At 32.4% G+C, this 14104-nt stretch overlaps 1 protein-coding gene across 1 annotated transcript in view; it reads left to right on the top strand.

The window, feature by feature from the left end:
* Window positions 1-13201, top strand: part of LOC145291370 (protein Loquacious-like) — a 45447-nt gene extending 32246 nt beyond the window's left edge. The window contains exon 8 of the mRNA XM_080137147.1: window positions 10547-13201. Within this exon, the coding sequence (XP_079993273.1) occupies window positions 10547-10683 (137 nt within the window). The 3' untranslated portion in view covers window positions 10684-13201. The remainder of the gene's footprint in view (window positions 1-10546) is intronic.
* Window positions 13202-14104: the final 903 nt, after the last annotated feature.

A 14104-nucleotide genomic window follows, 5' to 3' on the forward strand; every position in this document is an offset into this window, starting at 1 on the left:
GAAAGACTCCTAAATTGGACAACTTTCGATGGGATAAAAATAAGTTTACCCACACAAATTCCTGAACACCTCTAGAGGAGTAGTGAGGTGTGAAGAACTCGCACAGTGCACCATAGAAGAAATTAAAACCAACCTAACAAAGCAAAATGTGTCAGATGTGAGAATGATCATTAAAAGAAATGGCCAAATGATACTCACCAACACATCTGTATTAACCTTTAACTCAACCAAACTCCCACCAGAAATAAAAATTGGTGGGTACACGATGGTCAAGGTGGAAACATACATACCTGGACCACTCAGGTGCTTCAATTGTCAAATAGTTCGGTCACTACAAAGATCGATGCACCTGAACTAGTGGTGGGACGATTAATCGGAATCATTAATCGTAAGAATCGTGTATTTTGGGAGGTATCGGAATCGCATCGTTAAAAAATACCTTAATTTTCTGATTCCTTCATTACGATTCTTTTAGTCTGATGTTGAAAAAAAGAAAAAAATTTCCTGATGTTTCTAACTGCAAGAGAGAAATGTAGCATGTTATAAAAAGAAACCAAAGAAATTCATTATTAACAGGGCAATGCTTAGTGCCCCTCCCTTCATTCAGATCTATTGTAATCAAAACTACAAAAGAGTTAACTTGAAAAGAAGTATGCAGGGCTCTACATTGCGAGTAAAAATAAAAAAAAAAATGCTTATCTTTTTGGCGACTGTTTTTTTTTTTTTACTGACAAATCTTCTAATAGTGAATGAAAATGCTTTTTCAACTTATATTTTCTTAAAATAAAACGAGCAAAGTCAAATTATTTAAACAGTAAAAGGTTTAATAGAACAATATACTTTTTTTCTTTTTTTAAAAGAAGGCTTTTGAAAGAAATATCTCTAAAATGAAATTGATCACGTATTATTTTGCAAAATTTTGACAGTAGTCGGCTTCTTTTGAAGTTTCAAAAAGAATATCATTGGAATTACATTAGAACTACACATGCTAAGTGGTGGTTTGCGGTTAAGGTCTTCAGAAAATGAAAAAACAAAAACAATTCTTTTGCTATCTCTTAAATACAGCTTTATATTTAATTTAAGCTACTACTGGGTAAGTCAATTTTCAAATATTTTTTTTTTTAATTTACATTCTATTAAGATATTCAGCTCATGAAGCAATTAGATATATTTTTTGGAACTTCTTTGCAGACCCCCCCCCCCCCCAAAAAAAAATAAAATAAAATATTGGTTTTAATTTAGATTAGATAACATTTTTGGTATTATTTTACTTTAGGGCTCGTCTCACGTTCGTATAGAAATATATATTTTTTAAAGTAGATTTAGGTGTGCTTAATACGCCACCCCATTCTCGAGTAACTCTTTATAAAATACCTATTTTGAATTTTCTTTTTATCTCGAAAAAATAAAAAAACTTATTCTAAAAAAACACATGGGGGCCTATGTTTTTTGTACCCCCCCCCCAAAAAAAACACCATGAACTTTATAAACAAACAAAAACACGTTAGATGCGTCCTTCCATATTTTAAAAACTATTTGCCGGCCCCAATTTTGAATGCAATATTTGTTTATAACCCACCAGAAATTATATGAAAATTAAGATTTTAAAGGCAAGTCCTGTGGTAGTGTATTATCGACATTTACAAAAAAAAAAAACAATTGCCTTTCCAAAATTATCCGCAATTTTTAAAAATTAATTTCCATCTAATTTTAAATTGTCCGCGGAAGATTACTACGCTTATGTCACTTTAATACGAGTGTGGGTGCGCATATGGCACACGAATAGCCTTAGTGTGCACTCGAGCATACCTTAACGAAAACTGTAAAATGGCCGAAAATAGCCTGAAGGTTCAGGGGCTCATACCCACTAGCGTAGCTAGGGGGGGGGGCAGTTAGCTCCGGGTGACAGCCATAGAGGGGTTTTTTTTTTTTTTTTTCAACCAAGCTTAGGGTGCGAAAATAGTCGGAAATAGAATTTATTTATTATATATTATGAAATTTTTAAGTTTTAATTTAAAATCTTTTTTTTAGAATATTATAAACTCTTAAAAAAATTAGTCATGGCAAAATCTTTTGCCGATTTTTTTATTGAAAACTTTTGTACTTTTGAAATCATTTGATGACATTTCATTAACTGTGGAAAAATGAGAAAGAAACAATATATATATATATATATATATATATATATATATATATATATATCCAGGGTCACCTAGCCAGTATTGGCAAGCCAATGGTAACAAAGTGTAAAAAAATCTAACAATTTCAAAGTGTTAGCGACAAGTAAAGTGGACATTAAAGGGATTAATGAATTTAAAAGTTTTCACACCTTTATGCAAAAACACGTAGTGGCATCATGTGTCTGTACGGAGCAATAAATATGAAGCCATTAATCCCAAACTACAGATAGAAATTATTTCTGCTGATTGGTATCTTTCATATCGTTTGACAATTTAGTTTTCACGTTTCTCAGCTACTGACAAGACACACAAAAGACAGTGTAAATTTTCCAAGATAAAAATGTAAGTGTATACTTTTAAACTATTTTAAAGACAGTCAAAATGTGTTTAATGAATTGAAAATTAATTTAATTTTAACTAGTCTGTGCTTGTAATGAATATGCTAATTATGAAATGAAATAACTAAGAAATTGTTTTTTTGGTTTCAACTATATTCTAGTTCTAATAACTTTAATTTTCAAATATAAAAATATATTTATTGAATAAATAAGATAGTTTCTTATAATTGCACAATACCTTCACGTTTCTTTTGAATAATCTTTGAGAATAATAATGCCAAAAAAATGGGTGAAACAATAAATAAACAAAAAAGCAAATGTTATTAAAGACAAACTAAGTTACTTTTTTACCCAATTAGATACATTTTTGGAGTATACCTGAACGAGCATCACCCCGTCTATAATTTTTTGTTTGTTTTTTTTTTTTTTTTTGCAATTTTGAAAAACTGTAAGAAACCGAACAGAAAAGTTGTCAAAAAACAAATATAATACTTAACATAATTAAATCCTTCTTAGATAAGAGAAAAATCCAGGTTGTCCTCGACGGTCGTACATCTAAACAATGATATAAATGCGGGGGTGCCCCAGGGTTCTATCCTTGGACCTCTATTGTTCCTGATATTCATAAATGACCTCCCCGACAAAATTGCCTCTGAGATGGGTATATATGCTGATGACACTACATTCTATGGCAGGCACGACAGGAAGACGAATGAACACATTTCAAAAGAAATGGCAGAAACACTAGAGGAAGACCTCCAATCTGTGGTGGAATGGGGACAAAAGTGGTTGGTCGCGTTCAATGCTGCCAAGACTAAACTAGTTTCATTCAATAATTACAAGAAACCCTCTCTACCACCTATAGCAATGGCCAACGACTCTTTATCTGAGAGTACATCTTTCAAACTCCTTGGCCTAACGTTCACAGGAAACATGAGTTGGAACAATTACATTGAAGGCATTGCCAGGGCCGCTGCAAGAAAGGTGGGCTCTCTCCACCATGCTAGACAAGTACTAACACCCGAAAGTATCCTGTACCTCTATAAGGCCACCATTCGCCCATGTATGGAGTATTGCTGTCACATCTGGGCTGGTGCATCTGCTACTAGTCTCTCGCTCCTTGACAAGGTTCAAAAGAGTCGCAAACCTGATAGGCCCTGAACTGGCATCTAAGCTTCAGCCTCTGTCCCATCGACGAAATGTTGCATCCCTCTGCCTTTTCTACAAGTATTTTAATGGTGAATGCTCTGACGAACTGCAATCACTTGTGCCCCCATGACGTGAGCACCCTCGACAAACCCGACAGGCTACTAAATCCCACCCCCACACTGTAGAGATCCCTAGACGTAAAAGATCTTTTTACTCCAATAGTTTCTTCCCTAGAACCGCTAGACTCTGGAATTCCATTCCAGGTCCCTGCTTCCCCAACAGTACTGATGTGGAGAAGTTCAAGTGTAACGTGAACCAAAATCTTGCTGCCCAAATCCCTACATAGTACCCCAGTAGTTGTTGCCCCTGATAGTAGCCCCCTACACCAAAGTGGCAATTTGCCTTGTTTGGGGTGAAAATGTAGTAAAAAAAAAAAAAAAAAAAAAATCAAAGGCAAGATAAGTTACTTTTCTACCAAACTGGATATATTTTTTGTGTTTTTATTCAATGTAACATGTTTATTCAGATCGAAAAACATACATTGTTTACCGATGTATTGGAAAATTCAAAATGGCGCCCAACTCTCTCTTTAACACAGTAAGTTCAGGAAAAGGTGTTATAAATAATAAACTAGACAAGATACTATTAAAAAACCACCGAATATGTCAGCCTATGTCACGGTAATATATATTGAGCGAGTTTCCAACAGTATTTTGTCTAGTTTTATATTTATAGCACCTTTTCCCAAACTTACTGTGTTAAAGAGAGTCGGGCGCCATTTTGAATTTTCCAATACATCGGTAAACACAGTATGTTTTTTGAGCGGAATAAACATGTTACATTAAATAAAAACACTGAAAACATATCCAGTTAGGTAGAAAAGTAACTTATCTTGCCTTTGATAACATTTATTTGTTATATATTTGTTTTTTGACAACTTTTTCAAATCTATGTGTACAGTAATACAAACCCTCATTTTTATGTGTTCCTTTGATATACCCTATTTCAAAATTAGTTTGGCTAAACTTATTCTTCACGTTAGAAACAACGTGAAAAAGTAAGAAAAAAACAATAGGTGTTAACTACTCTTTGTGAATTATGGAGGTCTGAAGAACTGCCGTCACAAATACAACTATAAATAGCCAAACAAAAAATCGTTTTTGAAATTCCTTTAATTGTAACTTTTCGCTATATCTACCTTTTGGTATAAAACACAAAAACTTTTGATTAATGGTATTTCTCAAATATGGTCATTAACTTTGGAAGGGTTATTTTGTATCTACAGCGCCATGTCACGTGGTATATTGTTTTTTTCATTACGCGCGTTCATTTATAAATTATTAAATTAAATATTTATCTTTTTTTATATTTAATTAGTATATATTTTCTTTCTCTTCCGCTATATTTTTTTTATTTAATTCATTAAATCTGTTAATTATGAGGACCAAAATAATGGATCGTGTTAATTTATTCTCTAATTTTCTTGTTTTTGTTCTGTTATATAAATTCTATTTTATTTGTTTTTGCTCTGAAGGATAAATTCTATTTTCTTTGTTTTTTTTTTTTTGTTTTTGTTCTGTATTCCAATTAAGTAAAATAAATTTTCTCTAAAATAAATTTTGCTAATTTTTCCATTTAGTTTACTATATAATAATTTTATTTAAACCAAAACACGACGGTGTAGACATAAAATCTCTTCCAAAGTTAGGGAACATATTTTGGAACTACCCGACCATAAGTATAAAACTACCTGGTATATTTCAAAACAATAATTCCCTAGGAATCGGAATCGTATAAAAGTTAAGAATCATCCCAACACTAACCTGAACCCTTGTGTACGGAAGATGTGGTAAGAACGGACCAGATCATGAAGAAAAAGACTGCAAAGAAGAACCAACCTGCACCAATTGCAAGGGAGAACACTCAGCCAATTCAAGAGTGCAAGACCTGGTAAAATGAAAAACAAATCACTAAAATAAAATATACTAAAAATATCTCTTTCCCAGAAGCCAGGAAAATGTATGAATCCACCATCCCAACATGCTCGAAATGACAAAAAAAAAAAAGCACCACCATAAGTAACACCCATCAAGGCCAAAAGTTTGACCCTATCAAACTTTCAGAAATAAAAACCGACGAACTCCCACCCATCATAACAGAACTAAGATCTTTATTAAAAGAGCTGAAAGCTTTTGTGATGGAATTGGACACAAACTATCACACAAGACCGAGACTTCTCCAAGAGTCAGATTCTGCCAAACGGAAAATAAAAATAGAGCAAGCAACACACACAAAATGAGGGACCCTCCCAGGTAACATCCCCAAAAGAAAAATCCTTCCAAGAACATGGACCTAAACAAAGGTCTCGAAACAGATCTACACAACGGTCCAATGACAAACCAAAGCTACAAAAAGATGGTCCATCGAAGAAGGAAAAGAATGAAAACGAATACCCAAATGGAGAAAAACTACGGCAACGTTCAGGAAAAGAAACTGGAAGTCATAGACATTCCTGAAACAAAAAACAAATTGACCGACATGAAAAAAATGAAGACTGAGGATAACCCTCCACCGCCTGATGCCCCTGACTCAGATCCGGACCCATGACACACAAAATTATCCAGTGGAACTGCCGTGGACTTAAGGCAAACATAAACGAATACTACAATGGAACATCAGAGGGACAAAAGCAAACCTATACTTCCAAACAGATAAAAATGGCAGAACAAAATAAAAAAAATTTGGAACATAGCAGCTCTACAATGGAACTGTAGACGATTGAAACCAAACTATGAAGAACTAAAACAATTAAAGAGTATAACCCAAACATCATATGCCTACAGGAAACTCTAATGAAGGAAAACTCCAAACTCTCCCTTAAAGACTATGAAGCATATAACAAAATCAACCTTTAACATATAGACCGTAGACCAATAAGTGGTACAACCATTATATTATAGAAAACAATACCCCACGAAAAACTCAACCTAAACACAGAACTTCAAGCCGTTGCAGTAAGAGCTACCTTACACCAAACTATCACAATTTGCTCAATTTACATTCCATAAAAATATAAACTAGGAAAAACTCAAATAGACAGAAAAATTGAACAGCTCCCTGCATCATTCCTAATCATGAGGGATTTCAATGCACACAGCTATCTTTAGGGAAACAGACAACCAAACCACAATGGAAAAATAATAGAAGCCATATTAGAAACTAGACATGTTTACTGAACAATGGAAAACATACCTACCTACCTACATTCACCTACAGGAACAACCTCAGTCATTGATCTAACACTCAGCTCTGACAATTTACATGGACTTTAATTGGGATATCCATGAAGAACAGTATGGACCACTATCCAATTATCAAAACAATCCCACAATAGAAAATGGAGCACCAAAATGACAACTAGAGAGAGCTGACTGGTCCACATTCAGGAATCTCTGCCAAACAAATAACTAATGAAATACTTCAGGAGCCCGACCCAGTAGCAATGTTCACTCAAAGGTTAATAAAAATAGAAGAAACAATCCCCAAAACTTCAAAGAAAAACAGTAAGCATAAACCATGATTCATAAAAGAGTGCAAAGAAACAATCAAGTATGGGACATGAAGAAAGTTAATGGGAAACAAATCCAATACCCCACTATACACTTAAAAAAAAAAAAACCTGATGGTGGAAAATGCACTGAAAAAAAGGACATGGCAAACCTACTTGCTGAACAACTAAATAAAAACTCCTCACCCAAACATCACAGCTTAACATTCTAAAACTACAAAATAGAAGCAGAAAAGGGAAAACTGAATTTCACCTCAAACAACACAGAAAAATATAATTTACTTAAAAGCGCTCTGGATAGAAGCAAAGATACTGCTACTGAACCAGATGAGATCCATTACCAATTTTTGAAACAACTACCAGAAACTTCATTAAATACACTTTTTAAACATATTCAATAATATCTGGCTCTTGGGTTACTTACCTAATGCTTGGCGAGAGTCCACAATCATACCAATCCCAAAACCTGACAAAGACCCCTCGAATCCAGCAAATTACTGCCCTATCTCTCTAACTAGCTGTATCTGCAAGACCATGGAGAGACTGGTAAACTATCACCTCATATGGATATTAGAAAAAAAAACAAGATATTAGACCAACATCAATGTGGTTACAGAAAAAAAAAGGAGCACAATGGATCAGTTGGTTAGTATGGAATCTTAAATAAGAGATGGACTTACTGACACCACATGGTGGTTTCCGATATGTTTTGATTTAGAAAAAGCATATGACACCACGTGGAAATACGGCATCATGAGGGACCTGCACAACCTGGGAATCCGGAAGGATGCCAATATTCATACAAAATTTCCTTAAGAATTGTTCTTTTAGGGTGCGCTTCGGAGGAGAAAAATCTTAAGTGTATGAACAGGAGATGGGAGTGCCCCAGGGCAGTATAATATCCGTTACTCTTCCTCAATAGTATTGTTAAAGTAGTGACCACAAACATTGATAAATCCCTCTTTGTAGACTTTTCAATCACCTATTCATCTCCTAATATGTTAATAGAAAAAAAAATTCAGGAATGCCTTAACAAAATAGAGAAATGGGCTGATGAAAATGGGTTTATCTTCTCAAAAACAAGTTTGCATGAAAAAAAAAAAGGGGATATCATCATAACCCACAACTAAAAATTAATAACAATGCAATACCAATGGTACAGCAAACCAAATACCTGGGGATGATCCTGGACAACAAATTTAACTTCAAGCTGCATATAGAAGCACTCAAAAAAAAAAAATAAAATAAAAAGCGTTTTACATACTAAAGATAATATCATACACAAACTGGGAAACCATGCTCCTACTGTATAGAGCACTCATTAGACTTAAGTTGGACTATAGTTGCATTATATATAACTCAGCAAGGGAATCATATCTAGAAAAACTCAAGCCCATACAAAACCAAGCACTCAGACTCTGTTTAGGAGCCTTCCGAGCATCACCTATTCAAAGCCTGCACACAGAAGCTAATGAACTCCCCCTCCACCTGAGATGGGAAAAACTCTCGCTCCAATATATGCTGAAACTTAAGTCTACCAGAAAATTCTGCTCATGAAAAAATATATACATCAATGTATGAATATTGCTATACCAGCAGGCCTACAGCTGTTAAACCTTTGAGATATTGCTCTAAAAAGGCTATTACAGAAGGCTACGAAGAACCAAAAACATACAAACTTACACAATTAATGGACAATCACAGAACCATATATTGACATGACTATTAAAACAGCTAAGAAAACAGACTAGCTACCAAACCTATCAAAACAAATTCCTAGAACTAAGGGTTAAATACTCCACATACAAAACCATCTATATAGATGGCTCAAAAATAACTGAAAGAGTAGGCGCAGCAGCAAAAATGCATAATACACACAAGCAAGTCCGATTACTGGACGGTGCCTCTATATACACTGTAGAGTTACAGGCTATTAAGATGGCTCTAAAACTAGTCCAAGAGTCTAGCGAAAATAAATTATCTTCAGTGACTCCATGTCCAGCTTAATTGCATCGAAAGAAAGGAACTTAAACCATCCGTACATCCTGGAAATTATGGAAATGTACCAACACCAAGTAAAGGAAAATAAAACAATAATATTAGCATGGATACAGAGTCATTGCGGCATAAAAGGAAGCTTACAAACTGGCTAAAGACGCAACAAATCAGACCCCATCAAACATAAAAATCTCATACACAGATAGGAAAAACAAAATAAACTCCTACATAAAAAACAAATGGCAAAAACTATGGAACGAACAATTAAACAACAAACTTAGAGAAATACAACCAAATGTTGGACAAGACAAAGCCATAATACCAATATGAAAATTAGACACTATATTCACCAGAATTCAAATTGGTCATTCAAGACTAACACATGAATACCTTCTGAAAGCAGAAAATATCCCTCAATGTAGAACCTGTCAACATCCACTAACCATTAAACACATTAATGGAATGCAAAAAATATGAAAATATTTGTGTCAAATATTTTAAGGAACAAAACCTTAAAGCAATAATTGGAAAACCTTATAAAATATTAGATTTTCTAAGGAAAATTAAACTTTTGGAACGCATTTAAAAAAAAAAAAAAAAAAAAAAAAACCTAGAAAAGAGACTTAGAAATACTAAATCTTAATTAAAAACAATCTATTACATAAAGCCTCAAATGAAGAATATTCTCTTTCCATTTCATGGCATGGAATGACCTATAGGGTTGATGTGCCACTAAACAAAAACTTACCATACCTTACCTTCCAATAATCATAAACAATCTCTCTGAAATTGTCAAAAGATCAACTCCCCAAGGGTATACACACATTATATTGTTTAGATGTATGACATAACACTGACTTTTAAAATTGAGTATGCAGTGTACAGGGAACCTGTGTAAAAAAAAAAAAATCTCGGTTGCATCTGTTTGGAATTTATATTCAGAATTTTGACTTAAAGAAACTTTTTAATTAAAAAATGTTATTTTAATCAGATTTCATCGATGAGAATTATTTATATTAATTTATTTATTGCGAATCCGCAGTAAATATTAAATGTTTTTCTTCAAACTTTGAACTGAATGTTTTGCAAATATGAACTTTTAAACTTGTTAAAAATGTTTGTATTTATATATTTAAAATCTAAACTTAATTTTTTTATTTTTCTTCATTTCAATAATTTGACATTTCAATTGAGCAATGATATGTTCATGGTATTTGTGCATTTGGACTATTCATACTGACGATTGGGATTCAGTATTTTATTTCCAAACCATAATATTTGTTTTTATATATCTCTTTTTGTTCTTGTTTCAGGTCAATTCCAGTGTTTTGTCCAGATGACGGTTGTCCCGATGGCTGTGTGCCATGGCACTGGACCTACAGTGGAAGAAGGTCATGGCAAAGCAGCTCATAATGCTCTGCAGTACTTGAAAGCTGTTAATAAAACATAACCTCATAACCCAGGGAGTTACATAGCCTCACACTGTATGCGATTTAACTAAGCAGCTCCGTTTCATGTACGTTTGATAACTTAATCTACTGAATGTGTCTAAAAAGTGTTCCCATGTATCTTTTTACTGACTTAGCACGTTACAGGCAACCAGTTTGACACAATCTATTAGAAAATCTGAACTCTTTACATGACTGTTATTCGAAAATAGTAAAACATCTCGTATGAGAAAACTATCATTATACATTTGAGCTCAAATTGAAAACCTGCTTTCACTTTTTTTTCTTAAGATGTTTTGTTGAACTAATTTTCAAACCAAATCTTTTTAAAAAGAAATAATTGACAATAACTTAAAAATGTTAAATTGTTTAATGGTTGCATTGTTTTTATACCTCAGAATAATGCATGTCTTTAGATTTTTACTTTATTTTTAAGATACTTATATCCTATTTAATGTTAAACCTGTCAGTATTGACAATTTTCGAACTTCTTGCTCAAAAAAACCTTTTGGCAAATTTGAAAATTTATTTTTCTCTTCATTATTTATATTGATTTTAAAAACTTAGTTATTAGATGTAATTTAATTTATACATGTTAATGCACGATTTTATGACTTACACTTTCAAACAAACTCCGACATATATATCAAATGTTTTTGTTTTTTTTTTTAATTTATTTTTACCAAACTGTCAATTTGTAATTATTTAAAAAGGAAAAGTCCAATTCCAATAATGGAAAGAAATCAGACTGGTTGCCTGCTTGTAATTTCTATAAAAAATCTCATAATAAATGGAGACTTTTCTCTGCTTGGAAATTCCCTCTTTATTCTGAAATTTTTAATAGAAATTTTCTTGTGCACCCTATCAATTTAGTGATGATAAAAAATTAAAAAAAAAAACAAACTCATGGTCAGTTTTAAGAACCTGAGCACCTATTTTAGTGGGGAGGGAAGGGATGTTTTTTGTTTATTTTATTTTTATTTTTTTCTCTGTTATTGAAATGTAGTACCATTTCAATATTTATTTTTCCACCAGATCAATTGACCTGGTTTTGTTTTAATGAAATTAAGTGAAGTGATTGTTTCTTGTTCTATTATGGATGTTTCAAAATGCTAAGTTTGAAACTTCATAAATATTACACACAAATTGAGAATCTTTTTGAAAAAAAAATTGGATCAATTTCAAGGGAAAAAAAAAATTCTTTCGTTAATTTAAGTTATTTTTGATTTTTATCCTAACTAAACTTTTCATAAACCAACCAAAAAAAATTGCAATCTTTTTCACTCATTTGTTTATTCGTAAAATGTCACGTTTTTGTTTAAAATGTTGATCATTTAAACTTAAACGACTACAATTATGGGCATTTAAATTTATTAAATCCACGTATATGTATTGTATATACATATGTACACACATAAATACACACATACATGCATGTACATTTGGGCAGCAAGCCCTTCTTTTCTACACATTTGATTAAAGCGGACTTTGAGAATCTCATCACCTTATGACTGCTTCCTACTTTGAAACCCACAAAGCTTGGTGCATGCCATGCAAGCCAAATTGGTTTCTTGGTATTTTTTATTTAACACTACAGCCATAGATTTGAGACAAGTTTCAGCAATCACTATGGTTAGGTTGTTATGAGAGAGGGAAGAATGGTTAAATTTTGTATGACATGCACCAAATTATAACCTTGCTTCTTCAAAAAGATGAAGCTATCATTTGGCTCTACATATGTGTAGACATGTTTACATATATTATGCGTATATTGTATCCATACATGTATGGTTTTGTTTTTAATATATGACCTGTAGTTCAGCCATAACACAAGCTTTTCAAATTGGCATTTATCTACTTAGCATGCTTTTTTTTTTTCCTCCTCCATTATTGCAAATCAAAGAAACCTTAAAATTTGGCACCACAGTAATTTTTGTTCCATCATATAATACTCTTAAAAAAAATCAATGTCACAACCAATTTTTTCAACCTTTTTGCTGCTCGATTTCTGAAAGATTAATTCTTTGTGTGTTTTTGTCTTTTGTTTTGTTTTTTGTTTTTAGTCTACTAGATTTTTTTTCTTTAATGGTTGCACTGTTGGTTTCTAGCCAAATTCAGTGACTGCTATTTTGCTACATTGCACAGGCTCCCCAACAAACACAGCCACTATTTAGGAGCTGGTTGACAAATGTGAGGTTATGCAGGACCCTGGGGGAGATAGAAGGAACACATTTGGATTTTTATTTATTTTAAATTCTTTACATTTCTCTCTTTATTTATTCAATTTAGTTATTTATTTATATTTTCTTCATTCCACCATTTTATTTTTTTATTTTATTTATTTTTTTTTTTTTCTCTGAAGTTTTTTTTCTTCACTCTTAAAATGCTCTTTTTTTTTTTTTCTTTTTTAACATTTTTTTTTTTTTTTTTTTTGTACATTGTATTCATGCAAACATTTAAAAGTGATAGTCAGTAAGAAACAAAGCAACAAAAACAAACAATAAAATATGAAAAAAATAATCTGTTTTATTTCTTCATTTTTATTATGTGGATTTTTTTTTTTTTTTTTTTTTTTTTTTTTTTTTTTTAATAACCAAGCATTTAAGATGCTGTATGTTTCAATTGGATTATTTACCAAAATTATATTTTAAAAACAACCTATTGAGGAAGTAGCATTCATGCTAATCAGGTTTCCTTTGCTTCTGCCAAAGGAAGTTTCTATGGAATACCAGGTTCACAATCTCATACAGCACTTGGTATTATCAAATTACTTAATATTGAGTTGACGAGAACCAGCATTTGACATGATTATACTGCATATAATAAAATCTATCCCTTAAGATTAATTGAACACAATTTATTTTACTCAGCAGATAAGGAGGGGGATATCTTAATGTTATTAGTATCTAAACTTTATAGATTTAACCAGAGTTGAAATTTTGCCTGGCTGATTCCTCTTATTTCAGTTGTTCAATTGCTAATTGTATTCATCTTGATATATGCTGTTGATGGAATCGACAAGTCAACTTTATCTGCTTACTTCACAAATTAATATTAGCAGCCATTCTTAAATGGCAATTTAAAAATTTTCACAAGCTCTGTGTCTGGTCATAAAATACACTTAAATTATATTTTATGTTGATTTCATATTGCACTCAATATATAGTAGTGATTCAAGAAAAAAAATTGGGTGCCATCAGATACCATTGAAATCAAGACCTAGCTCTCCAGTCTTAGTCCTTACCATTTAAGCTATTGTCAAATGAATAGTTAAAAATGAATCTACTTTAGCCTATAAATGTATGTTAGCGCAAACTGTATCTCACAGGCACATGTATCTTTGTTATATTTGTTATAAACAGTCCACAAAAATGCTATCATTTGACCTGCCTCATGCTATTCTGTGACCTTGTCTTGGAGATA

Source organism: Euprymna scolopes, chromosome 12, assembly GCF_053919585.1.
Source record: "Euprymna scolopes isolate OS-2025 chromosome 12, ASM5391958v1, whole genome shotgun sequence".
Classification (NCBI taxonomy): domain Eukaryota; kingdom Metazoa; phylum Mollusca; class Cephalopoda; order Sepiida; family Sepiolidae; genus Euprymna; species Euprymna scolopes.